General features: G+C 46.9%; 1 protein-coding gene across 5 annotated transcripts; it reads left to right on the top strand.

Annotated features, from left to right (window-relative positions):
• The first annotated feature begins 507 nt into the window (after window positions 1-507).
• BMF (Bcl2 modifying factor) lies at window positions 508-24,750 on the top strand. 5 transcript variants are annotated; one of them, XM_086749104.1, is made up of 5 exons: window positions 508-597; window positions 3,112-3,207; window positions 4,383-4,546; window positions 18,543-18,640; window positions 24,435-24,750. In XM_086749104.1, exons 2-5 carry the CDS (start codon window positions 3,117-3,119, stop codon window positions 24,439-24,441), a joined length of 360 nt encoding a protein of 119 aa, XP_086605230.1. In that variant the 5' UTR covers window positions 508-597; window positions 3,112-3,116; the 3' UTR covers window positions 24,442-24,750. The 5 variants fall into 5 exon arrangements, with proteins under 5 accessions (XP_086605230.1, XP_086605227.1, XP_086605232.1 ...); XM_086749101.1 differs by having other exon boundaries at window positions 3,112-3,432; XM_086749102.1 differs by lacking the exon at window positions 508-597 and adding an exon at window positions 1,968-2,182 and having other exon boundaries at window positions 3,112-3,432.
• Window positions 24,751-27,591: the final 2,841 nt, after the last annotated feature.

Genomic DNA, 27,591 nt, shown 5'->3' with positions numbered 1-27,591 from the left:
AGCCGGTCCCGTTGAAGGCTGTCAGACAAAGGCACGCATTTCCTCCGTGCTCCCACCTGATACAGGACGGAGCAATTCACCTTCCCGCAAAGACCAGGGAGAGAAAAGCAGTTTTTAAGCGATGGCAGCCCTCCCCGTCACACAGCCCTGCCTCCGGGTCGCAGGCCGGGCCCTCTCCGCCTTCTTCCCGCACCGATGAGGAGAGCGGCGAGGCGAGTACCCGGGGTTCCCCCACAGCGCTGCGAGCCAGCACTCGGTGGGGCGACACACGGAGGAGCCGGGCCAGGCTCTGCCCATGCCTGGCCGGAGACACGGGACACCGGCCCCTCCCGCCGCTTGGCCGCACTTCTCCACGGGCCGGCCCAGCCCGCGCCGGGCGCACCCCCGGACGGCGGCTGCCGTTGCCCCTCGCGGGGCGCCCCGCCCCTCTCCGCCCATTGGCCGGCGGGCGTGGGCGGGGCGCGGGGCTGAGGGGGCGGAGCCGCCGTCAGCTGTTCGCGGGGCGCCCGGCGGCGGCGGCGGCAGTTTGGCGGTGGGGAGTCGCGGCGGCGGGTGCTGGGACGCCGCGGCCCCGCGGGACGCGTGTCCCGCTTCTCGGTGAGTTGCTCGGGAAGTCCTTTCGCCGCTGGGGGCCGGCCCCTCTGAGCCAGGTCTTCGGTCAGCGCGGCGCCGAGGCCGGACGCGATCGTGACAGCAACACCTCCGGGCAGCCCCGGCGCGGAGCGGCTCCTGCCCCGGGGTCCTGCGGCGTCCGGGGAGAAGAGGGGGAGGGCGGGCTGGGAGTGAGCCCGGTGGGCACCGAGAAGGCAGCGGTGTGCTGATGCGAGCAGTGTCCGGTTGCGGGTAGCCGGCGCTGCCCCTCCCGGGCCGCCCCGGTAGCTGATTACCGGTAGCCGGGCGCTGCCCGGAGGAGCCGCGTTTCCAGCCCCTTGGCCGGGGGTAACTCTGAGGGGCTGGGGCCCGGGCGGGGCAGAGTTCAAGGCATCTGGCGGTGCCGAAGTGAGGCCGGCCAGCTTTGTTTTGGGAAGCTGGCACGCACGTGCGCGCTGGGCCCTCCCCCCTCCCTCCCGCCGGCTGCCGGCCCCGCCGCCTGTCAGAGCGGGCGCGCGGCTGCGGCGCCGCCGGGTTCCGGGGGGGGCGGTCCGGGTCTCGCGCCGCGGGACGGGCACGGCGCTGGAGGCGCGCGGGCTCCGCGTCCCCGCGTCCGCCGCCGGACAGAGCCCTCGCTTCCCCCCCCCCGCTCGCATCGCGGGGCGCCCGGCGGCTCTGGCGGGGGGGCCGCGGCTGCCGGCAGGAGCGGCGCTCCGGGAGTGCGGAAGGGCCTTGGCGAGCGGTAGGGCCGGCTGCCCCGTGCGCTCCCTGCTCAGCCTGTCCCCCGAGCTCGGCGGAGCAGCCGGAGCGTGGTGCTGGCGGGAGGTCGAGTGAACGCTGTTGGTGTCCAGCCCCTCTTTTGTTCGGGGTTTGGGCTGCCGGCTGGCTTTGCGCCTTTGCTGCGCTTTCTTGCGCTGGATGCCCGTGTCCCAGCGGGGCTCTGTGGGATGAGAGCTGACAATTCTTGCTGCAAACGCGAAATGCGTTGTCGCCCTGCGTTTCCGTCAAGTGACGGCGGTCCAGCAGCAGGGCTGGCAGGAGATCACCTGTGCCGGCGTCCCGGGACCTGTAACTTCTGTCCCTCTGCTACTTCGAAGCCACAGCTGAGGATGGACGCTTCGAGTGAGGTGCCAAGACAACACTGCTGTCAGCCAGGGCAGCTGGACCGGCCGTGGGGCCGGTAGCCCCTTCTGCTCTGCACTATCACTCTTCTGGGGGAGTTGCAGCTGGGCTGGGATGCAACAACTGAAATAACTGCAGCGGCCCTGAGTCAGAGCCCTACACAAATAGTTCCTGCACTGCTCCGTCCCTTTGTCTCCTCTATAACATGTTGGTGGAGTGAGCGCTGCTCACCTTGTGGGAGATGGGAGCACCAAGGAAAGAGCCGAACACATCCTTATAAAATTATTGTTAATGTCTTCTTCAGGCCTGAAATTCCTCTTGCTAGTCTTCCGTTCTGTTAAATGCTTCGCAAACCAGAGCAAAGGAAGAGACGTGAAGAGTTGAATTTCACTGCCTTGTTTGGAACTGGGTGGAAATCCTGGAGATGGATCTCTTAGGAGATTGTCTTCCAATTGGGTTAGATGCACAGGTAACAGTAAAGGGACTTGTGGCTTTTTTGGTAAATCTGCTTCTAGTTGCTATATGTTTGCAAAGAGCTCTGAAATAGTGATTTAGGGTTTATTGGGGTTTTTTTTTTGCCTCTACCGTCTTTGTCCAGTTTTGTGCTACAACAGAGCTCAGGAGCGTTTACTATGGCATCTACAGAAGTCCTGCTTTAAACACTGACACCAGCAATGTTTTGTGTTTAGTAGTAGTAGCTGCACTGACAGGTGCATGTAGGCTTTAGGGTAACAGGAGTAATGAAGTGACTGCATTGCCAGGTTTGGGACATGTCTTAAGTTGAGTTGAGGGAAGAAATGAGAAGTTGAAAGGAAAGCTGGCCCTTATAGGGAAAAATTATGGAGAGCTTCACAGAAGTGGCTTTGCCAGCTCTCGAGTTCTGCAACCACTGGTGTTTCTTAAAAGTCTGGCCTTGCAGGACTAGAGCTTTTCTTCATCAATGAGTAACAGATGGGAAAAAGTGAATGGGGCATTCCATAAAGTTCAAATACAGCAGGCCAAAGCAAAGCAGACCCCAAAGAAGCTGACTGGCCACGGGGCAATTTGAAGGAGTGGAGCTGCTTTTTAAAACAATGTCTTTTCAGTTTCTACATGCTGAGATTGGGGGTTGGCCCCCTCCTTGTGACAAGCTATGGGTGGACTCTTAGACACGTGTGAACTTTGTCTCTCTCTGGCCCAGCACTCGAGGACTTTCCACAAAGCCCTGACCGTCACCAATGAGTCACTTGCCTCTCCTGCCCGTGCAGATGGGCAGCATTGGGAGGGAGGGATGGAGGGAGGGATGCAGTCAGGCATGGAAAAAAGAGCTGTGTTTTATTGTTGGAGCAGAAGGCATTCTTTCCTGGACAACATTCTTGTTATGTCTTAGCTCTTTCCTCAAATGTCCCTTTATTGCAGGAGCAATGGATCGCCCCAGCTACCTGGAAGAGGACTATTCTAGCCTGGATGGGCTGGACGATGACGTGTTTCACTCTGATGACTTTGGACTTGCAGGTCAGCCTGGTGAGATGACTGCAACTGGCATTTTCACACAGAACCAGTCCTACAGCTGCCTTCTGGGGAGGTTTCAACTATTCCCCCTCACACACTGCTGTGGTCCCGGTATCAGGCATCCTGAGCAGCAGGACAAGGCAACTCAAACACTCAGCCCATCCTCTTCCAGTCAGGATGTTATGTTGCCTTGTGGAGTCACTGAAGAGCCCCGGAGACTCTTCTATGGTAAGAGCACTCCAGCATCACCAGCTTTGCAGCAAGGAAACTGTCCCTTTAGCACCTCCCCAATCAAGCAAGGTTTCTCTTATTAGGGCATTTTATTAAAGGACTGAAATTATTTTGCTTTGGTCCTACTCCGTTAGGAAAGACAGCTTGTATTTCTTAGCCTTGCTTGTCCACTGCAGGAACCAGGCACTTGCTCATTTCTTCCACTGTCCTTGATATTCTCACTCTTTCTTTTTGGCTTTATTCTGTCACGTTTATTTTACTGCTAGATGTTTAAGTGCTCACCATACCTGGTATCCTGTGATTTGCCTACATTTTTGAACTTCTAGTGCTGTCTCATCCACATAGGAAGACTACTAGAAGCTTGCAGTGGAGAGAGGGAAATGAAAAATTTACACTCGATGTGACAGCTTTTAGGCTCTTTACTGGAGTTAAAGTTGTTGAATAAGTAGCACGTCCATCTAGTATTTTATTAGTAGCTAATGGGACACCACTCAGCTTTGTGTATCTGATTCAGCTTTAATTCAAATCAGTCCCTCTAAATGCCAGAGAACTGAAAAAAGTCTAATGGAAAAGATACAGCAACCCTTAATGGGAGACAACTTGAGGCAGAGATCTTGTAAAACTGCAAAATTGTCATTTAAAAAAAAAAAAATCAGCACTTGACTGAACTATAAACAAGCAGAAGGAATCAAGTCTAAGATCCTGCCAGTCATTTGATTATGGGAAGCAACACAATGCTCTGCTTAATTGATATAAATCTACTTAAAAGCTGAGCAAATATTTTACTGCATGCTTACACTACAGTCATTGTTTGGGCTTCGGGAACTGGACTTTAACATGACTCAAAAATGTAGGATTATGTGCAGTTCTTTCCTCCGTAAAGTGTACTGAGTAGAAGAGCTACTCTTTGCTCTGGAAGAATGACCCTTCTGATCCCTGTTTTGTAGGGAATGCTGGTTACCGTTTACATGTCCCTCCAGTTGGCTTTGCGTTGGATCCGCACCTCCAAGAGGAGCCTCGGGAAGGTCAGCGGGAAGCGCGGGCCGAGGTGCAGATTGCACGGAAGTTGCAGTGCATTGCCGACCAGTTCCACCGGCTCCACATACAGAGGGTAGGATGTCTCTGGAGGGGAAGCTGGGGGTTTAGCTATCCAGGAGTGGTGCTCTAGAAGACCGGCTCCAGGCACTGGCTAAGCGAGCTGTTGTCTAAGGCGGCAGACTGCCAGCAGCGATAAAACAGCAGGAGTATCTTGATGGATTTTGCTTAGGCTAGATTGCTGACTCTTCCTGAAGATTGGCAGGTGGAGGGAAGAGAATGTGTGGGATTGCATATACTGCCTCAGAAGGTAGCTGTTCTGTGTTAGCTGCTGCTATTCCAGCTCTTCCAGTTCATCAGCAACAGGGTCACTGAGGCTTTCTGCAGGGGTCTCCCCTTGCTTTTCATTACAGCTTTCACTCTTCTCCACTCTCCTCACTACCAGTATCTTCTCTTCAGTGGCACAAGTGACCATCTGTGGCTTATATCAGCTCCTCATCTTGGAGATGACAAGAAGCCTGGAATCTGTTCTGACACTCCTTGTTGTCTAGGGGTAGTTGTCTGAAATGTTGTGCGAGTATATTTAGATCATGCTAGACTTGCTAGCAACATCGCTGTCAGACAGTCCTAGCTAGTATCTCAGACTTGTGACTAACTTCCTCACAACAAAAGACAGCTGTTAGATGCCATCAGGTCTGAAAACCACACTCCAGAATCTTGATTTTGTTTTCTTTTTTTTTTTTTTAAAAAAAAAGGAAAACGAAAAGAAATCTTTATCTTCAAAGAAACAAAATAAAACCAGCACCCCTAAAACCCCTGACTCTTTCTCCCTTGCCCGCCTTCCTCTGTTGAGTAGGGATGAAATGGAAATCCTGGCTCAGGCAGAGTTTGTCAGAGGTGGCAGAGGTTTGGCAGTAGGCAGCCCTTTGCTGCTTCTGTGCAAGCCCAAGAAGGAGATTGTGTATCCGCTTGCGTATGAAGAAGCTGGCACTGTTGCTGGCTTCAAAGAGGGACAGAAAGCTTCTCTCACTGGAAGTGAGTGGGTGCTCTGTTAACCGTGGGATCTGTTGCAGTTCTTGTCAAAGGTAAGTGAGGAGCTCTGTCCCGGTTGGAGAAGGTGGCCTGTGGTTGGGCAAAGCTTTGGTGCTTTGGTCCTCTCTGTGCCGTGGGAGAGGTGAAGGAGTTCTGGGACTCCTCATCACCAAACAGCAGGAGGATTAAGGAAGCTGTAAGAGGAAGATTAGTCTGTGGAGATGTAGATGGGGCTATGAATGCCATTTAGCAAGTCGCAGGAGACTTCTGCCAAGCGTTGTGTGTGGTGGAACGGGGTTTTCCCCAGTGCCACCCTTTCGCCAGCCGCAGCTGAAGACCCCGCTCTCTCTAGCCGGCTTCTGACAGGAAAGGGAAAGCCAGCCATCGCGGTGGAGGAGCCCAGCAGCGAAGCGGTGGAACTGGTTGTAACTCGACCCCTTCCACCTCGGGGGGGAGCGTACCTGGCTGCTGGCTGGGCCTTGGAAACACAGCCGGCGCTGCCCGCCCCGCCCGGCGCGGCCCGGGCCCTCTGCCGCCCCCCGGCTCGGGGCGAGCCGCCCGCCGGCCCGCGGGAGAACCGGTAAACAAAGGCCTCGGCCCGGCGGAGGAGGGGCCCCGCGGCTTTTGTTTGCACTGGAAGAGCAACAAGTTGTAAAAAGGTGGGGCGGGGGGGGGGGGGGGTGGGGAGGGAAGAGGGGAGGAGGAGCCGAGCGGCCATTTGAATTTGAAAACAAAACAGAGGAAAAAAAAAAACACAACTCCAACCCGAAAAGTTAACCCGAGGAGGGAGCAGTTCAGCCAGTGGTTCTCCACAGCCTGACCCTGGGATAGGCCTTGGCATTTGGATCTGTTAAGGGATTCTTTCTTGTTTGTCAGAAAAAATGAGTACTGATCCACATGTTAGTGTCCAAGGCACTGTTCCCCGTGGAGCGTTTTGTTGTCATGCCCCATCCCTTCCCTCCCAGCCCTGTGTGGAGGATTTCCTTTGGCTTTTGGCACAGACCTCCTCTGCAGAAGCCCCTCTGTCCTGTGTGCAATGGCCCTTCCCAGCCTGTTGCTGAAGAAGCGAGCAGTCTGCCCCTGGAGACACGTGAACGGGTTCACAATGTGTTGTGGTTTGGAAGGGGCAGTCTCTGAGATGTGGAAAACTGGGCTGTCGTTTATCTTGCTGTGAAGCTAATCCCTGATTTGGATGCCCCATTCCGGCTTGTCTCAAACATTTGGTCAAAACCAACTTTCCAGAGTGGTGTCTTAAATCAGATTTAGAATACCACAAAGTTGGTCACACTAGTGTGGTCTTGTGAAGTCCTGAGAGAGAGCAAGCCTGGTTTTCAACAAACTGCCTCTTTGCAGAGCCCACAAAACCTCTTATCTGTGAACCTGTGGAAAGAAAACGTATGTGCTCTTTCAGTGGGAGTCAGGAAAGGCTTTCAGCGTTGCAGTAGTGCATCCATTTAGCTCAAGAGTTGCCCTCTCATGGCTCTTGGGTTCTGCGAGGCCCTCCAGCAGTTTGAGTATGGCTCCCATTCTGCTGCTGCAGCAGAAAGGATGTGTTGACACAAAGGCCGCTGGTTAATGTACATCCCTGGCTGAGAGAGGAACTGAGCAGGCAATAGCTGCTGAGGGTGACGTCACTGAGTTGTCATTGGACTCAGCTGCACGCATGGTCTAACCCCATCCCACACTGGGAACCCTGGAGAGTCACTGTTATCTCTTCCCTGGGCTCCTAGAGCTATGTGGTATTTATTCTGTGGTTCTTGGCTATACAAAAGATTTTTGGTTATGTATCTCGTAAGAATAAGAAAGTTGGCCGCACCTATGCTTGCTTTTGGCATGTACACCATTTTCAGTGTTTCATTTCCTATTAATATATTAAACAGAATACAGTAGTTTAAAACCTGGCTGTTGCATCCTTAGAGCAGTGCTAGAGCAATAACGCAACATTCCCTTGCACTCTGCGGCTTTCATCTCCTTAAGATGCTGAATTTATTATAGGAAGGACTTAAGCAATGCCCTGTGTTCCTGAGTAGCAGAGCCTGCTACAAGTTGATCCAGTTTGCAAAGGGCTCTGCAGAATGACATGTGAGACCCATCTGTGTTTTCTTGAGCTCTTTAGTACCTCTTACCTGTGTGAGGCTGTGCGGCTTCCGGCAATGTTCCTTCACTTGTGCTTTTCTTACCCTGCCTCTGGAAAACAAAGGTAAAGCCAAGCCACGCTTTCTGTGGAAGAACCCAGTACCTGCCACCTCCTCCTTGGTTTGGAGCAAGTGTGCCTTTGCCATGGGATCTGTGAACTGTTTGCTCTAGCCCAGGCTATTGCTGAGCTTAAAGGGTGCACTCTGAGGCTATGGAGAGCAGACCTGAGCTTAGGGGATCTGCTGGTCAGTCGGCTGGGATGCGCTGCCTGCACACCACATGTCCAGGCTGTGGCAACAAGTGCTTGGGCTCTGCTTTAGGTTCTGACTGCCACTTGAGCTCCCCCGCCTTGAGGAGGGGCTTCATCCTGTGCTGTTGTGTATTTCACGAGATGACACGCTGCTAGATGGGATGGGAGTAGGCAACCAAGGACTGCAGCAGCAGTGTAATGCCGCCCCATAGGAGCATGGGGTTATACAAGAGTGGGGTGGATGACACTGTATATTAGTATCACACCCCTCAGTTTGACTTGCCCCACAGAGACACTGGAACGCTACGGCTTTTTCCAAATAAAATAACTCTTTCTAAGCAGGCTGCAGCTTTCAGGGGACTGCTTTTATAGCATCTCTTCTTCATGGTGATAAGATCACTTCACAGGGGATAAAATTGTCTCTTTAAGAGCCAAGGAGTGGTAGCCTTGAACGTTTCTGGGCTCGGGTCCAAGCAGAGCCACTGACTTGCTGTATGACCTCAGACAAGTCGCTTGACCTCCTTGTGCTTCAGTCAACCCATCTGGAAAGCTTGGTTTAAAAAAAGCTGAGCCTCAATGAGAACCAGATGCTGAATCAGAGCTGAGCTTTCTTGAGTAAATAAGTGCATTACAAACAACAACAAAGCCCCTTTCCAACACATCAGGAATCCTGCAGTTGATTTAGATATGCTGACCATGCTCAAAAAGCCTCTGTGGATCTAGCTACAGAAAACTTTGTTTCTCTAAATTCCCCAGTTGGTTCAGTAAGTAACTCTCGCTGTCACTGCAACAAGCTCGAGCAGCCTGTGGAGCCTGGATGCCTGCATCCACACCGGCTGTGGACAGATGGCTCGGCATGTACCTGTTTGCTTCAAGTTAATGACACTGAAAATGTCTAGGAGGAAATGTTGTTTTCCTTTGAAAGTGAAACTTGTTACATTTTGCATATTTTTTCCCCTCTGTCTCTCATGAGAGCTTTTGAGGCCTCCTCTGAGACGCTTCTGCTTATGCAACAGGGAGCCCGTGTCTCTTGTCGGAAACTTATTGGCGTGAGAGAGTGGGCACACAGCACTGTGTGTGCATCATTTATCCCAAACTCCTTCAGGCTTTCTTCCATCATTTATTGAGGACACTCAGGGAATTTTTTAACAGTTGCTTTTTAAAACTGAGATTGTTTGCAGGAAACTGTCCTTCATGATGACTTTACATTTTAGAAAAAATGCTCAGACAAGCTTCCTGATAATGTAATGCAGAGATTCTCAAATTGTCCTGCAGCTGAGCCTGTAGCACCGGCAGCTCCTTGCTTTACTTGTACCTGCAGTCTCTTTGAGAGTTGGGGTGGGTGCTTTCATTCACTTCCTGAGTAGGTCAGTATGTTTCAGGATCTTCTCTTCTGGCTAGTGCTTGCTGGTTCATGCTGCTGCTGTGCAAAGCAGTGGGTGGCCTCTTCAACTCTGCTGTCTGCGGGTTGCCCGTCGGTGCATAACTTGAATTTCTAGCTGAGGATGCAGGAGCTTGGCAAGGGAGAGTACCAGGTGGAGAACTCCTGAAGTGGGTGAGCCTGGTTTAGAGGGAAGAGGGTAGCGTGGGTATCAAGTTGGGAGGATTGAGATGTAAAGCAAAGTTCTTGCAGGACTATGGATCCTAGGCTCAAGGAGAGGATTGTGCCTTAGGGGGAAAAGAAGTTCACACAGTCAGTGGAGTCAGGAACTCACTATAAGGAAGTGGAGACAGATTTTTTGCTTAATGTTGTTAGATTTTATTTTTTTTCCCTTTTCTATTTTGACAAGGTGGGCTTGGAAGTGCACCTTCTCCTATGCATACAAATGACACAGCAACCTGTTGCCCCTTGCCTAGCACCTGTTCTGAAATCCTGTCACCTGTGGAGGGGATTACTTGACATTTAGGTTAACAGAAACTTGCTGGACCCTTTCACATCTGACCTGAAATGAAATTCTTTGGTATGTTAAGAAAATAAACTGAGAACAACAACATAGTTATGCCACTGTATAAATCCATGTTTCTTCTGTATCTTGAATGTTACATACAGTTGTGGTTTCCTTCTTCCAAAAATGATGCAGCAGAACTGGAAAAGGTTCAGAGAAAGGCAAGAAGGATGATGAAACTTCTGTATGAAAAATGAGAAAATGGGCTAGGACTGCTAAGCCTAAAAAAGACACAAGCAAGCGGGTAGCAACATTAAACAGAAATAAAAAATGACATGAAGGAGGTGGATAGACTAATTTCTCGCAGTACAAAAACTAGGCAAAATCAAGTCAAGCTAGTAGGAGCCAGCTCAAAGTAAAGAGGTAGCTTTTCATGCAGTATGTAGCTCTGTGGAACTCTTTTGTCAAGGCATATTGTGCATCCCAGCGCTTTATCTGAGTTCAGGGGGAGTCGGAACAAGTTTATGGCCATTGAAGGAGACATTAAATAAACAGAAACCAGATCTGACTCAGGAAGTCCTAAGCTCAAACTAGTTAGATGCTGAAAGAGTATTAGGTGGAGCTATTGCATGTACTTGCCCTCTTTGCTTTTCCTCAGGCAGCCACATAAAGCTGCTGTTGGAGGCTGGGCTACGCAAACTCTTGGTATGACAGTCACGTGCAATCATTGTATATCCGCTTAATAAAAAACACAAAACTTTTGCATCAGCCTAGTCTATCCTTCTCTACGCTTTCCACTGACAAAAGATTTAAATATGTTATGGTTTTGTTCCTGCTTAAAATAGGGGATAATGTTAAAAAGCAAAACTTCCTGCCTAGCTCTGGTAGAGGAAGTGGGCAGAGGATAAGGGAGCCTGGTGACAGGAGAGCACTGCGAGCTCTGTGCAGGAGCCCACCGTGAATCCTCCACCTCACTGGACATGGGACCAGCGTGCTTTGAGACAGTGGGGCTACAACCTCAGAATACCAAGACTGCCCACATTAAAGAACACAAAATAATTCTTTGGGACTGTACAAGTGAATTGTCTTACAGTGTTTCTAATGTCACCTGCAGTATCACTGTGTGATTTAAGTAGTGCACAGTGTTGCTTCTTTTCCTGTACACTGGGCTCTGCAGGCTCCTCGGCATTTCCTTGGCTCTCGCAGCACCATGCCAGCAGTGACAGCCGTAACGTGCTTTCTGCTTTTAGTAGTGTGACAGCTGAGAAATTATTTTTCAATTAAGAAATAATTGCGGTAGTATCCTACTTGTTTTTTAGTGTGGGAGACTAGGAAATGCAGGTTACAACTTGTCTGAGATCATGCAGGGATCGCTGATTGGAACCCAGTTGTTCTGCCTCCAGTCCTCCAGTTAGGTTGGTTGAACTTATTAAGATAGTGCCATCTCTGAGGGGGGTGATGAGATGTTTGGACTGATTATTTATGGTGAGGAGTGTGCGTGTTTGTATTTCACTCAATTAAATTTTATGGTGGAAAGGCAGGAAAGCAAGTGCCCAAGTGCAGAGTACTCCTTTGTTTCATGGCATTGAGAAGGAATGCCCTGCTAGCCTTTTATAGTCTCTGTTTGGGTTTTTTTTTTGTTTCTCCTTGGTAGCTACCCTCGCCAATGGCAAAGGAATCTTTCTGAGGACCGTACCGCAGCAGAAAGAATAGTGGTCTAAAAATAAAAGCAGTGAGGCAACTTCTATTAACCCCAATTAGGTTTTCGTGACGTAAGGCCTGACAAGATGCTGGCAATGGGGGCCTGCAGCCACTCACCCAGGCGAGCCCCTGAGGGACGCGTGGACCCCGGCCGGCGAGGAGGAGCAGGCGAGAGGGCCGTGTGTGAGAGCGGCTCTGCCGGGCAGTGTTTGCGCTGTGGCTGCTGTGTTTATATCGCTCTCTAAATTTAGCCTCTGAGTCACCAGAACTGCTGACGAAAGGCTGCTCTGCCCGCAGGCTCCAGCGCTGCACCTGCCCACAGGCTGCCCTGGCAGCGGGCCTCAGCGCTGCGCCCAGGCCGGGGCCCTGCGCCCTCACCCCTCCGCCGGGATATTTTCCTGTAAAAACTTGCAAAGTGTTATTTTATTTTAACAAAACCCCGAGGTGCGCTTTAATCACTAGGGGGTGTCTCCTGTGCACTGAGCCGTTTCGGGAGCACCTCCCTTCTGGTGATGAAGAAATCGATGTGAAATAAAGGTCAGTCCATCCCACGGCCTGTCCCGGATAGGTGATAAACAGGGTACGCGGTGAAACGGCTCTGTCTGTTCACGCTCAGGGGATCTGAGTGAATAAACCTGCCCGCAGCTGTGGCTGTGGGGAGGGAGTGTCGTCTTCTGGGCGTGGAGGCCAGGCTTGGGCATCTCTTCCTGCACCCTGGTTCCCTCCACGGCATGGGGGCCAGTCCCCCCAAACCCCGCGCCACAGGTAGAGAGCAGTGTCAGGTGTGGATGTATGGAAATGCAAGACCCTTATTTACTGTATTTATGGAAAATAAGCTTGTGTGCCCCACAAGGGTGCAAGAGGGGAAGGCTAGGGGCCTGGGAACGCAGTGGCCTGTGGTTGCCCTTCCCAGGTTGCCGTCAGCTGGCTGTTGCCATGGCGTCTGTCTGCTTCCCCTTCCTGCCTGCTCCGGAGAGGAAGGCGCGAGTGACTGCATGTTTGTTTTTGAACTACAAGAAAGTTGAGAAAGGGCTCACCTGCGCAGCTGTGCCTGCAGCAGGCTTGGGGCAGTGAACATCACCGTTCGCTGCTCAGGCCAGCACGTCGGTGAGGGTCGGTGCCATCCCCCTTGCTTGGGCTGGGCAGCCAGTACATGGGTTTTGGGGGTCTCCTGCACCTCGTATCCCACCCTGCTGCGCCTGCTTCTGTATGTCCTCTCTCCTCTCACGTGTTGCTTATCTTGCTTCGCAAAGCCTGACGGGGGCTTTGAGAAAGGAAGCAGTACTTGAGATGACGCCTCCCTCAACCCGTGCAAGTTTAGTCACACATGAGAGAGCTGCAAGGGCTTGCAAGCCAGAAGGATGCAGATCCTCAAAGAAGATCCTTGTCCCCATCTCTGTGTCACCATGAGAAATCGTGCTGCTAAGCTCCTCTTTCAGTTTTTCTCTGTTACTGTCTCCTTTTTTCCTCTGCTGCTTTTACACATGTATTATTCTTTGGTCATTAGGAATCACAGCTGGAAAGATTTGTATTTTGCTTCCCTTGGCCTGCATTTCTCTCTCCAGTGGGGGACACCTTCTGTAACCTCTGTTGCCTTGGGGACTGTGACTTTCTAGTCTTTCTAAGCTAAAGCATATTTTGTGGTAGCACAATGTGCCTCCAGCCACCTGGCAGCCAAAACAGCCTTCAGTGATGAGTCAGCAGCTGCTCCCGGTGTGCAAGTATTTTTGTTTTCAGTGAATAAATAAAATCCCAACAACTTATTGCTAATACTTGTATTAGTCATTAAAGGAAGAATGATGTTTTTATGTGCACATATGCCATTATTCTTCTTTTGCTGTAATAGTGCCATTTATGGCCATATTTTAATCCCTCTCTTTAAGATGGGATAAGAATTTGACCCTTAACTATCTGGAAGCATGAGGCAAAGTCAAAATTTGCCCATGAGATAAAGAGAGTAGACAGATGTACCTTTCTGTATATGTGACAGGAATGTACATACCCATATATGACATGATGTGTGTATGATGAACATATTCTTTATTTTTTTTTAAGGAGGGATATTAATGGCACATATGTATCAGGTGGAAAAGCAAATCCTATTCATCTGTTAAACACTTATGCTCAAGGATTCAAGCAGCTGTGTCAGAAGGACCACATTTTCTTTAAGGTGTATTACCTGTACTGATCTTCCCTTGATCACCCCATGCAAGGGCTTGGGGTAAACATCTTGTGACATCTGGGGTGCTCTTTGACAGCTACATAGCTGTATACTCACAGTGTGAAACATGTATGAGGAATATTAATTACAGGGAGGGAATAAACGTGGGGTCAGTCCTGTCCCTCTTTCATTTGCTTCCAGTAAAAGTCTTGATGGTTGTTTTTGTGTTTGTTTACCAGTATTCTGACTTTTAGTTCAGCACAGTTTACGGAATAGGCTTCACTAATGTACTGTTGCTGCAGAGGACACATTTCCTGTAAAGTGGCCTTTCCTTGTGACTCATTGAAGCATTCATGCTAATGCCCCAGACAGACAGTCTCTTAAGGATATCCCCTTTAAAAAGCAGCAGCTGCAATAGGAAATGGTTTTATGTGTTTCCAGCTTTGTGTTGACTTACTGTATTCACAAGTCTAGTCTTTAGTTACAGTTAGTGTAGAGGGCAAAAGAGGCTTCTTTCTATCTTGGGAAAGGAGCTTCAAAATGTTCATTGTGTTGCTACCGCATGGAGGTGGTAAAGTGTTCATCCTTGATACTTTTGTGCAATAGTGACTCTGAGGATTGGATTGTTTTGGTGAGGGAGAAATCAGCATAGTGAAGCTTAGGAAAAGTATAAACCTGTGCCACAATAGTTACGAGTCTTAGAAGGCTGAAAAAGTTAGATGCCAAGTTCAGGGAGTCACTCTCCTGGGTTTTCTGTCCTTCCTGGTAGTAAATTATACCACACCAAAAACCCCTCAGTCCTGAAATATTTGAGTATTTTGGTCTTGACAGAGGCATATCTAATGAAAAGCTACTGAAACTTGTGAAAAGGACATTTTTTAGGCTCGGACAGTCCTTTCCATAAATTGTTTTCTCTGTATTGGAAAGAATATCCGCCATTTCCATTCAGTGGCTCTTGTCCCACGCTGTATTAGTGCCACGGAAAGCATATCAGCCCAGAAGTGAAGCCCTAACTGTAAACCCCGTTAGCTAGGCTTGCTGCTGAAGGAACCAGTCCTAGCTTGCTCCTCTTCTGAGGTCACCTTTCTCTTGTGCTGGCGCAAGCATCAGCCTGACTACGTGATGCCATGGATCAGATGGATTAGGATGACCTGATCATGACTCAAGGCAACTTCGTTGTCAGATTAGTTCTGGCCTTGATCGTTGTCCTGCTCTAGTTCACTTTCCTGCACTAGTGCAAGGACAGGACAGCACGAGCAGGCTGCTTCAGTATGCAAGCCAGTGAAAGTGTGTGTGGGACTACACCACCGTGGAAGGAAATGCTGGCTCAATACGGACCCAGCGAAATGCAAGCCCTGGGTCTAGGAATAAAACCTGGAAAGTTGCCCTTGGCCTAGTGCTCTATTTTTTCACTTTAAAACAAAATCAATGGTGTCAATGTCCTTCATAAAGTGATTTGAGGTCTTATGTTTCTTATGTGCAGGGGGAAACAAGGGTAAAATAGTTCCTATTCTGTTCTTGCATGGAAATCTCCTTTACTGTCTTAGGCAAATAGTGGGGAAACATTTTTAACTGGAGAAGAACAAAAATGCTGTACCAAAAAAGTGGCTTTAAGAGGCAGTAGAATAAACACGATAGAATATAAACTAAAAAAAAATTGGAGTTTTTCTCAGTATTTTTCATACTACATCCCACTGGTTCTCTTGCAGATCTGTAACCCTTCTTAAAGCAGAGCTCTAAAACTCTTGCTTACCAAATGAAAACAAACCCCAATAGCTTGCTCAAAAAGCTCCCCACCTTCAAAAAAAGAGGAGGATGATGAGCTCAATCCTTCTACTGTTTTTCCCTGAATGTGGCCTTCTTCACCTATCACACATCACCCTGCACATAGGTCAGGGCAATCCCAAGCACAAATACAGGCTGAGCAGAGAATGGATCAAGAGCAGTTCTGAGGAGAAGGACTTGGTCCTGGTTTACAAGAAGCTCAACATGAACTTTGTGTTGGAGAGAGTCCAGAGGAGGCCATGAAGATGATAGGAGGGCTGGAGCCCCTCTCCTATGAAGACAGGCTGAGAGAATTTGGGTTGTTCAGCCTGGAGAAGAGAAGGCTCCGGGGAGACCTTATTGTAGCCTTCCTAGTAGCTACAAGGAAAGACAAGGAAAGACAAGGAAAAACTCTTTAGCAGGACCCGTTGTGATAGGACAAGGGATAATGGTTTTAAAATAGAGGGAGGTAGATTCAGATTAGACATCAGGAAAAAAATTTTTATGATGAGGGTGGTGCAACACTGGAACAGGTTGCCCAGAGAGGTGGTTGATGCCCCATCCCTGGAAACATTCAAGGCCACGTTGAATGGGGCTCTGAGCAACCTGATCTGATTGGAGATGTCCTTGCTCCTTGCAGGGGGGTTGGACTAGATGGCCTTTGAAGGTCCCTTCCAACCCAAACCATTCTATGATTCTTTCACTGTAAAGAATAAGTAATCCTTTTCTTCTGAGGTGACATCTAAAACTTAAGGAGGAGACAGAATATTTAGAAACCTGTTCTGGTGTGTGAGAAGCACAAAGCAGCCTCCTACATGAAGGAAGATATTAATACAGGGCTTCTTACATGTGTTTCTCCTCCTGACAGTGTGGAATAGTTGAAATTGCATATGCCAAATCAGCACACCTCCTCTCGTCTGCCCTCAAATTAAACTGCTTTATGAAATTCCATGAGAGTTTCCATTAAAGACAGTCCACCAGTGAAGCTGAGATATATTTCAAGTTTAGGATTTCAATATCAATTTTTAAACACCCTTTTGCATTTCCCATACTAAGTTCCTATAAGACACTTCTTTACCCTCTTGGCTGCCGATAGAATAAAATAATCTGCCAAAGCAGATTGTCTTCAGAGCGTGTTTGTCCACTGTGCTCTCCTAGCATAGTTCCCGACTTTGGACACTGCAGAAGGTGACATTGTGCTTGCTTGCCACTTCATTGACATGCCACTCTAAAGGTCTCTGTTTAAGGAGCAGTCCACTTAAGCTGTAGTAGCTTGATAAAAACATGGTATCTGGATGTCATCGAGACACTGTGGTTCCCCATGCATGTTTGAGCAGGTTTGATGTGGCTCTCAGGAGGAGGGTGAGAAGAACTTCTGCAGTTTGACAAGGAAGCACAAGCCTGGTCAAACTGAGAGGTGAGTAGCAAAACAAAAAGCATCTTACTTTTGAGATCAAATTAGGTTTTTGTAACCCAGCCCTGGGGATAGTTTGTAAAAGATTGTTTTCACCTGTAAATCTAGCAATGTCTGGACAATCAGTACAGACTGAACTCAGGGCCAGTTATTTTGAAATAAATGATACTAGGCTCTAGAGTTGCTGTCTGTGGGTTATTCTCCAAACACAGTGGTGATGAAATGTGTGATGGGATCGGTGTGAACTCTTCTAAATCCAGGAGACAACTGTTAAGTCTTGAGGGTAACGAGAATGACCCACTGATAAGATGCAAGATGAACACAGGCTTTCTGAAGCCTGTTTTGTGTGTACTTGTGATTCAGATGGCACAGATCTACTCACGCTGAAATACGAACATAATTTAATGACTGTTAACACATTGACACATCTCCAATACACCAACTCCAGTTGCAACTCTCTCTTGTTTGTGATTATGTAAAGAATGCCTTGCAACTGTGTTGTTCTGCCCTGTTGGGCTAATCTGAGTTGAAACATCTTGTTCATATAATGTGCTTCAGTGCTCTTTTATGAACTCCTGTGCACTGAGGCAAAGTTGTTGGAAGCTAGTCTTCTGTTTCCTCGTCTGCTGGGGATTGGGCGGGGGGGAGATTGGGGCTGGTTTGTTTTGTTTTCCAGAAATGATCAGTTCTGCTTAGCAAATATGGAATTCTGGATGAGAAAACAAAGACTGACTTCTAATAGAGGGTTGGTTATTGAGGTGAAATAGTATCCCAGGCTGGGCAATGTAAAGAGAAACCCACCTGTTTGTGTGAGATGCCATTAAAGTGTGGGAAGGTGGGGGTATAATCGGAGCCACTTTTGCAGGGGTGATTACATATAACAAAAGAAGGAACAGTGTCCCTGCCCCAAAGCTGCATTATATGGTCTGGTGTCCCCCTGAAACTCAACTCCCATGTTTCTTCCTTGACAATGGGACCTGAAATAACCTCTTGGTTTTGGTTTTTTGTGTGTTTTCAAGTATGTTCTTGCTTAAGGTTTAATTGGCTCCAGTCAGTAGGAAAGGGCTCCAAGGCTGATTATTTATGGCTTACTGTCAAAAGTGGCTATAAAAAGGGCAGTATTATCTTGGAGATGCTGGGAAGGAAAATGTGGTGGGGGGAGGGTGGGGGAGTGTGTGTGTGCACGAATGTGTTTTCTTGTACTAGATGAAATCAGAGTTTTGCTGTCTCAGCAGTGTGGTTTAAATTGAAGATTAACCCTTTGACCTTCACGGTGTCAAATCACTTACAGATGGATCACCAGTTATATTTTTTTCCTTTTTTTTTACTTTTGGGGTGAAGGGGGGCTTTTTTTTTTTTAAAAAAAAAAAAAAGGTTGTTTGTTCATGCAGCTGGGGCTTTTGAAAGGCTCAGAAGCCAATCTGATTAAAAACAGCACTTGGCTAAACTCTGCAAAATCCTACAAGCAAAAAAAAAAGTTTAATCCTCTTGTGCACAATGCATAAAGGATCTGCTCTTTTCTTTTTGTAATGTTAGAGCTACAATTATTTCTGGAGAACTTATCATTTCCCTCTCTCTCCTCATCCCTTGCTGCACCCCCTTGTTATGCTGATGGGATTAAAGTGTCTGCTCTTGAAAAGTGTAACTGAGTTGTTATTGGAAAAGAGAAGTGATATGTTGCAATTTTAGAAATATAAATAACCTTACTTCAACTGTTCTCCTCTACAGCATCAGCAGAACAGAAATCAAGTGTGGTGGCAGCTTTTTCTCTTCCTACACAACTTGGCCTTAAACGCGGAGGCGAACAGGAACCACACTGGGCAGAGGTGAGCTTCACCCGCCTCTTTCAGGCCGCATCCAGTCTGCAGGGAGCACTGAACAAACACTGGTTCGGGGGCGAGACATTGCACACCGCCGGCCGGATGTGAGGACTCTGAATTTCTGATACTCGTCTTCAAGTTTGGGTGTTTTTACGGACTCTTCTTTGCTGCTGCCTGCCTCATGAGGCAGGCAGCTCTTGTCCAACACTGTCGAAGGAAAACCAGAATGTGGGTGTGTTTGGTAAAGCTTGCTGCTGGTTCCCCACGCCAGTGACCTCTGTGCAAGGGAGGCAAATATTAGACTAACAGCTTCCTCTGCCCTGTGTGATAGTCAATGGTAAAGTGCAGGAGTGTCATTTTGGCTGCTAGTTAAAATGATGTCTGGGATTGATGATTCTAAACATACTTTGGGTATCTTCCAGAGCAGAGATGCTCAATTCCTCCACAAAAAAAAAAAGTTATTTTTAGCAATGAAAACATTCAAGTAGCTTATGTCCAGCAAGTTACTTGTTTTCTGCATGGGTTACTGTTTATTTCCTTGTACACTCTGTGAGAGAAAATCACAAAGAAATTCGATCTCTTCAATCTTTCTATTGGGCACCAGTTGCAACTCTTTCACATGAAGTTGTTTTTTTGTCATTGCCATCAATAGACAAAATTATTGCTGTAGAACAGTCTTGAAATTAAACCTTTCCTGGAGTTGCTGGTGGCTATTAGTTTCTGATACCATTTGCTTCCAGTTCAGTGTTCGCAGTGCCCAGGAGCCAGCATGAAGCCAAAAACCATGGAATATGACACCAGCGTCATTCTTCTACAATGCTGATGTATATGTTTTTATTAGTTTTATGATGGGTGTTAATTTTGTTTTGTTTTTCTTTTCTCTTACTATAATGTGGTTGGTCAGGAAGGCTTAGGTCCCAGGCATCTGATAGTTTTCCTTCAGGATTTGACAGGGAAATTAATTAGCAACTAGTCTGACATGTACACTGTACAAGCAGTCTGTCCGTTACTCTAGTACGTAATGTTTGGAGGCTGCTGTAAGTATGTATAGACTAGCAGCAGTAATATTACTTCAAGGGAGATCTTCTAACAGTTCCTGGTTTGTATGCACTCAGAAGTTTGTCCGTATGACTGACACTATTGGATCAGCACAGGAAAATCACCCTAACAAAAGGAAGTAGCCTTAAATATCAATGGCTACCTCCCTGTAGCCTTAAATATTGTTAGTTCACAAACCCAGTGACAACTAGGGTTAGACACGAACAGAAAAACAATACAAACTTTCTTTTCTTCAGACCATTTTCATATTGCCACTGCACCTTGTTGTAGGTCTCAAATGATACAACCAGTGTGAGCTGTCCAGAAAATTGCTTTTTGGTCCTGTTATAAATGTCGACTTCAGGTGTTGAGGAATTCTTCTACTCTTGGTCCACTCTGAAAAATAAGCATTACTGTATGGGAAGAGTAGTTTACTTGCACATACGCTTTCTCCTCCACCCCTCTCTGCATAATCCTTCTCTAATTCATGCTTTCTCTGGTATTTGTATAATCTCATCATTGCACTATAGTGTCTGGTAACAATTTGCTGAACACAGTTAAATTTGGACTTTCTCCCTCTCTCCCAACCCCATTCTCTTGATTTGCATCCTGTACTTCAGCTCCCTGAAAGACGTCCCCAAGCCTTTTTCACTTTCATATATTCACAATCACTCTCTTCCAACATAAGGAGAGTTTATGTGAGAAAAGCTTTATTTCCTCCTCTTATGTTATTTTTCTAGCTAGAGCTAGAGTAATATGTTTGTCCATGATGGTTAATAATACGTAGAAATGAATCTCAAGTCATATTTTGGGGAGTGGGTTTTATTGAGAGGGAGGGCGGGAGGTTCTTTTAGGAGAGGGGAATGGTTTTGATTTTGTGTTGTTTCTTCAAGCATGTCCACTACAGAGGTACCCAGAGGGACACAAGTGGTACCTGTTGCTGGCTATGCTGCAGCAGTATAGGAAGCTGCTCTCTGCCCACATTCACAGAGATGAGGCTTTCCATTCCTTGCTTTGCACAGTCTGCTTCGAGTCAATGCTGGTCATTGGAGTACAAGGACTTAAATGGAGGGAAAGCCTGGTGGGTAGTGCGAGCACAGATTGAATTGGGGACTCCTGAGAAGCTGGATGTTAAGGAGAAGAATCTTAAATTGGAATCATAGAATATTAAAGGTTGGAAAAGACCTCTAAGATCATCAAGTCCAACCATCAACCTAACACCACCATGTCCACTAAGCTTTTAAAGAGGCAGGAGTGGAAGTGCTGAGGCTCAGGAAGTAATGTAGCAATGCTGCCTGACTGCAGGGCATGCTCTAGGATGTGATGCTTGTGTTTTTCCACTGGTTGCCAGGACCTATTTATCAGGAATAGTCCAAGCTACAAAGTAACAGCCGTGCAAACTATGAAGAATTCAGCAAGTGCATCTGACACTTAAAAACTGTCATGAGCTTTCCCCTTCACCTCTGCCTTGACTTGACTGCCAAACTTGCCAATAAGGCCTGGTGTGTTTTCTGGATGCACAAGCTGGAAAGATAGGTCTGGTACTGGTGCTTTCTGGTGTTGCAACCCAAGCAGTTTACCTAGGGTAAGACTCTTCTCAAGTACCTGAAACTGTTCCTCAGTCAGGCTGCCTGCCTCAACAGAGTCATTTGGCTCAGGGAAAGACACATCTTTGCCAGTCCATATTCTCCACTGTAACAACAGACTTATCAAAATTGGTCATGCCAGGGTCTCAAGTTAAAATCTCCTTGAGCAACAATACTTCATTGGAGGCGCAGAGCTAATGCTAGACAAAGGCCAACTTCCTGCAATATGCCGGCTGGTTACTGGTGCCAGAGATTTACAACCACTGATAATATATTTTAATTATATTCCATATCTGCATATCTCAGAGAAAGGAAATGTGCTTTGTCAACCCAAAAGTCTTATTTTGCTTCGTGTAGATTTTGAGGGGCAGGCTGGTTATTCACTTATGGAAGAGGAGCTACTTCATACTTACAGTCTCACCTACTTGAGGAAGTAGAGGGAAGATTTCACATTTTTCTCAGTAAATACACAGATGCACAGGAGCCATGTATTTGTTCCCCGTTCCACATTAGTATGGCCCCTTGAGCACTCACTGAGGAGATCTTCCCCACAGAGTAGCTATTGCAGTGTGACCATGGACATATGTCTATTGTTTGGGGAAAAAGCTCCAAGGAACATAAGGTTTAAGTCCTGTTGGTGAAGGAGTATGCTCAGGTTTTTAGATATTAGTTTGTCTTGGTGAAAGGAATGGGCCATTGTTTCTCTCTGTGTTGTAAAACTACAGTCTAACAATTAGAAAGAACAGTAGGATCTTTCTCCTAAACCAAATTCCTGTTTTTAACAAGCAGTTCTTAAGAAGAGCTTGAGCTGCTGCTAGTGGTACCACCAGCCTTGAAGTATCTTGCTTGCCTTCTCCAGATCTCCAAAGCAGCTTCAGACCTCAGCGCTCTTTCCTTGAGGGATAGAGTTCTTCCTATCCCTTCCCAACTTCCCACCCTTTTGGATATCTTGTAACTTGCCCATCCCTGGATCCAGCAAGCCTGGTGCTAGTAGGGAATAGTTTTATTTTTGTTTCCTGCAATTCTTGAAAGCTGAGCCAGTAATCACAAAGTGACTGTCCAGGGATAGCTGCAAACTGCCGTAAATAGATACAACAAAGGCAGAGGAGAGGATGAATTTGTATGGAAAGAGTTGCCCTTGGATGTGTGTGTGGGACTGCAGCCTCTCCCAAGGTGCTGATAATCCCTGGTAGCACTGAATTCCTGTGTAACTGATCACATATCTCAGTTTAAATAGCTGGTTGTTATTAAATGTTTGTTGGCTAAACTCTCGTTAGAGGAGTCCTGAAAGAAACTTCCTCATCAACCTTTGCTTTGGAGCTGTGTATCAACAAGGGAATAGAGGCAAGGAACCCAGTCCTTCTTGATACAGAAAGGGTGATTGCAAAGACGTCTTTCTTTCTCCTGGCTGTTTACTTTGTCCCCTCAAGCCTCGATTAAAGGTATAGGCGATGTGTGCATGGAGGTTACTACAGTCCTGGAGTTGTTCCATAGCAGTCACTGGAGCTGTACCAAGGTTGAACTCCATTCGGCGTGGGGCTTGGCACTCTTCTGGGTAACTGCAGATTCTGCCCATTAGCAGACTAGGGAGAAGGGTTGGTTTTTTTAAGAAAAAGCAAAATTACTTGAGACAGTTATTGCAACGTGACCCTGTCGACTCTACAATGAATTCTACCTGTCCACTGCTGGTCATGGCCCATATCTCTGCTGAAGCTGGGGGAATGGTGAGACTGTGACATGCTGAATGGTGTACTATTGAGGGTATTTTTAAAGGGAAAAATAGGGACAACACTCAGCATATGTGCTAGGATCAAACAGGAATGCAGATATGTGGAGATCTTGCCGTGTTTTACCAGCAATTTTTACCACGAGATTTTAAGTAAAAGGACCATGGAATGCCCATTCGTATTCATGGGAGCTCTGCACATGGACCAAGAACTATCGAGTATTAGCATAATTTGACAACAAAGGTTTTTAATAATGTCCTACAAAAGAGTTTGTCTTTGAAACTGGCATTTGTGATCATTTGCAAAAATGCCTACTTGTTGCCTTTTATCATTTTAGCAAGTAGAAATACCTCAAGGAATTGATAAAAGATCCTAGGACAGTCTTTTACAGTTCCTAAAGACTTCAGTGGTCTCTGTTTCTTTGGTTTGCGTGTGTTCACACAGGTGTTAACACAGCTCAGTTCTTCTCCACCAGGAAAAGCAGAAAAGACCAAACACATCAAATGCACTGGAATGTAATTGTGTGTCTGTGTGTGTGTGCATGCGTGCGTGTGTATGTGTGTTCTTAAACTGAATGCAGTCTGACATCCCCTACCCCTTCTTTCTTCCATGTGCCTCACCTTCCCCCTTAGCCACAGAAAGGAGGGTCTCTTCCTGCGAATCCCATGCTGGAAGTTGGTTTCTGGGAAGCGAAACCTAATGTCTGTGGGCTGTTTTTTAAAGCCATGTTTCAGTTCTGTCTTCAGACTCTTTGCTGCCTTTGGGGAACAGAGGGGTGGGAAGGGTGGATTCTTAAACTGTTTTTAAAATCTATTACGGAAATTTTGCATGTATAAAGTTATTCTTAATTCTAAAGGAGTCTCCCCGATTTGTGGACACAGCTCCAGGAGAGCATCGTCACAGATTCCTCAGCTCCAGTTTCGTTCAGACTATTCTGAAAGGAAAATTTTATGATAAAAGGGGGAGAGACTGGTGTGATGGAAAGATGGCATTGTCAATATCTCCTTAAAGAAATGTCAGAAGTTAGGCTTGTAAAAGGGAAATTTCAAAACCCAGCCCAGGGGACTTGTATGTCTGTTTCCACTGGGTGCATTTGAAAATGCTGCCACAAAATTTGAGTTCGGGTATCTAGACTGTTGGGTTTTTTTTTTTGTAAAATTAATCATGTATCTCTTCTTTTGTTCTCTTCAATGGTATGTAGTACAGTCTCCCACATTTCTCGGTAAAATTCACTGATGAGATTACTGTGAAATGTGGATTTACATTTTCTCCCTCCCATTCCTGAATGACTTTTCTACTTTGGTGGGTTTTTTTTTTTTTTTTCCTTTTCTAAAACTTCAGAGTCCCTCATCTGGAAATCAAAAAGGGTAAGGTAAGCTAGAATTTGCAATGTACTTAATAAACGTTCCCTCAATGGAGGATTTCCCCATGCCTTCTCATATTCACCAGAATATGATACTGTCCTGCTGCAGAAGTAAAGCCGATGCTCTCCTGTGAGACTGCTGTCTGGATTAGTCCTGAAGTGCACACACCTTCTTCGCCATGGACTGAGACCCAGTGAGAATGTAGCATTTTGTTTATCCTGGTTGTGTGCCTCCAGGACTCCTGCCTGTACCAATGGTGACCGGGCAGAGCTCCTTTTTTTTTGTATCTGTGCAGTATATTTGCTTTGTGCTTTCTTTCTTTGGTGCTTTTTAATACTTTAATACTTGGATTTTTTTTTTCTAATAACTGGTACAATTTTTAATAAAATTGTTAAATTCTTTATCTGTGTTCTTTGTTTCATTTTTTAAGAGATGAGCATTTAGACAGCTGGCCCATTCTGGAGTTACTCAAATCAATGATACAATTTTGGTTGTTCAGCTTTGAAGATATGAGTCTGCATGAGCCGGCAATGCAGGCTTGCAGCCCAGAAAGTCAACCACATCCTGGGCTGCATCAAGAGGAGCGTGGCCAGCAGATCAAGGGAGGTGATTCTGCCCCTCTACTGTGCTCTGGTGAGACCTCACCTGGAGTACTGCATCCAGCTCTGGAACCTCCAACATAAGAAGGATGTGGACCAGTTGGAGCAAGTCCAGAGGAGGGCCACAAAGATGATCAGAGGGCTGGAGCACCTCCCCTATGAGGACAGGCTGAGAGAGTTGGGGCTGTTCAGCCTGGAGAAGAGAAGGCTCCAGGGAGACCTTATAGCGACCTTCCAGTACCTAAAGGGGGCCTACAGGAAAGCTGGAGAGACTGTTCAGTAGGGCCTGTTGTGACAGGACAAGGGGTAATGGTTTTAAAATAGAGGGAGGTAGATTCAGATTAGACATTAGGAAAATTTTTTTTTATGATGAGGGTGGTGGAACACTGGCACAGGTTTCCCAGAGAGGTGGTGGATGCCCCATCCCTGGAAACATTCAAGGCCAGGTTGGATGGGGCTCTGAGCAACCTGATCTGGTTGGAGATGCCCCTGCTCCTTGCATGGGGGTTGGACTGGATGACCTTTGAAGGTCCCTCCCAACTCAAACCATTCTATGATTGTATATCTGGTAGATCCTTTTATGTACACCCTTATGCCAGGCCTTGCAACAAAGACAAGATATTCTTTTCAGATTGGACTGCTCTCCTTGGGCATAATTGAAGTTATGAAATAGTCTTTCAAGGAGGTATACTTCCACGCTTTGACAGAGAACTGCTGCTACTTGGAGCTGCATGGTTAACTTGCTGCTTCAAATCAGGAAGATCAAGACATATGTGGGATGCATTCTCTAGATTTGCAAAATGCAAGCTTTGATTGATGGCTGCTTACCTCCTGCCTACGCAAGTACATTCAAAGGCACTCAGGCCTTGAAGATAAAGACTTGTTGGTTCGTAATTCAACTAGGGAAACACGGTTCTCACTGGTCTCCTGGTGTAAAGGCAGCAGAGGAAGGTGGCTGTGGCTTTGAGAGGGCTTGCAAAGTGGTAATGACTCCCTCAAACACAGACATCAGATGTTTGGCCATCCAAGCGACAGCAAGACGTGTTTTGGTAATCATCAGGCCTGACCTTAAGTTTTACTCTGTTCCTAAAGGAAAAGAGGAAAACTACCTCCATTAAGTAACAGTAGTCAACCTAGGTGGAGCAGAAATGGTGAGGTGTGTATCGTGAATTATTTATAATTCAGTTGGTCAAATTCCTTCAACCACACTCCTCCAGTGCAATGCTGCTGGTAGAGCACTCATGGGAGGCTTTAGGGAACCCAGTTAACAATCCTATCCGATGTTAAGTTGCCGCGGCTGGTGTATGCGTGTTACAAAAGGCTCTTTCATTCCAAGAACACATGATGTGTGTGGTATGAAAAGCCACATGTGCATCTAAGACCACAGGGGGAAAAAGACAGTTTTTCTTTTCATTGTATTAGATCTAGTGAGAAGTGTGTCCCCTGGCCAGCCTCATGTGACCGTGAAAGAGCCTGTTGTAACACACTGATACAAGGGGACAGAAGTCAGATTGACTTAGATGGGAGGGTTGGCTCTGAATTTCCTCATTCTCATGTGGTTAAATTCTCACCGTTAATTAAACTCCTACTCTTAAAAGCTTTAATATGGCTTTACAATGGCTTTTAAAAATGAACAGTTTGTAATGCTGCCCCAGAAGTATTTGCCAAAGCAGCAGGATGCATTGCACCTTGCTCAAAACAAAGGCAAGTGCACAGATACATGCATGGCCTCCCTTCCTCTGAGATCTGCTGGATTAATCTTGGCTCTGGTTTGATTCTATTCTGACCTGCAGTCTGTCATCCAGCCGTGGCAAAGTAGACTTCAGGTGCATGGAAGCATTGTCAGGGTTAGGCACCAGGACCAAACACTACAGGCTGGAACATTCGTATTACAACAGACAGTAATATTTTTTTTTTTAGTTTGAAAGAAACTGTCCTAGAAAATGTATTTCAGAAAAGCTTTCTTGTTGAAATACTAAGCCTACATACTAACAGGGCACTTGCAATTTCTTTCCAGCCGTGGCCCCTTTCATGGCAATCACAACATGTCCCTCACTTTCTGTACTAACATGACTAGCACTTCAAGAGAAAATGAGTTTTGTTATTAACTTCCTAGTGGTATGCTGTAGGGACAAGGTAAAAAGTTTAAGTAGGATTACTGCTTCAAGGAAAAAAAATGTTTATCAAGAAGTGCTCAGCCTGTCTCGTTAAAAATAATAAAGCATTCTGAGGACGAGAAAGTTCTTTGGTTGCGCAAGCTACTGCACAAAGCACTCGATTTTCATGGCTGCTGAAGTTTAGAAGCTGCTACAGTGTATGATTTGGGGAATATTTTTATACCATTGTTGTTTGGTGCAGTAAATGTGCCGGTCCTTAGTCTTTGCAATGTGTATGCAAGCCTGGAAGCAGCTTTACTAACCCGCTTTCTCCTTGTGCTTTTATACCTGAGTAATGCAGAAAGAAGCCAGCCCCATTTCTTCCCTTTGCCCCCCCACCCCTTCCCTTTTTCTATTTATGTAGAGATGTGGTTTGGGAAGGAAAATGTGTCCTAAAAGCAATTTTTGACAGTTTTGGGAGATTGGTGTTAAAATGCAAGAGCTGCAGTTGCTTCTTATTGCTGGTACTTGTTGAAAGGCTTGAACT

Source organism: Chlamydotis macqueenii, chromosome 5, assembly GCF_036417535.1.
Source record: "Chlamydotis macqueenii isolate bChlMac1 chromosome 5, bChlMac1.mat, whole genome shotgun sequence".
Lineage (NCBI taxonomy): Eukaryota > Metazoa > Chordata > Aves > Otidiformes > Otididae > Chlamydotis > Chlamydotis macqueenii.
This window is presented reverse-complemented; position numbering and strand designations above follow the sequence as displayed.

Excerpts from the sequence above, each read along its gene's own strand:
- BMF (XM_086749101.1), top strand. The coding sequence starts at position 3,117 with ATGGATCGCCCCAGCTACCTGGAAGAGGACTATTCTAGCCTGGATGGG. Across the intron at positions 3,433-4,382 it reads GCCCCGGAGACTCTTCTATG|GGAATGCTGGTTACCGTTTA; the intron begins GTAAGAGCACTC and ends CCTGTTTTGTAG. Across the intron at positions 4,547-18,542 it reads ACCGGCTCCACATACAGAGG|CATCAGCAGAACAGAAATCA; the intron begins GTAGGATGTCTC and ends TCTCCTCTACAG.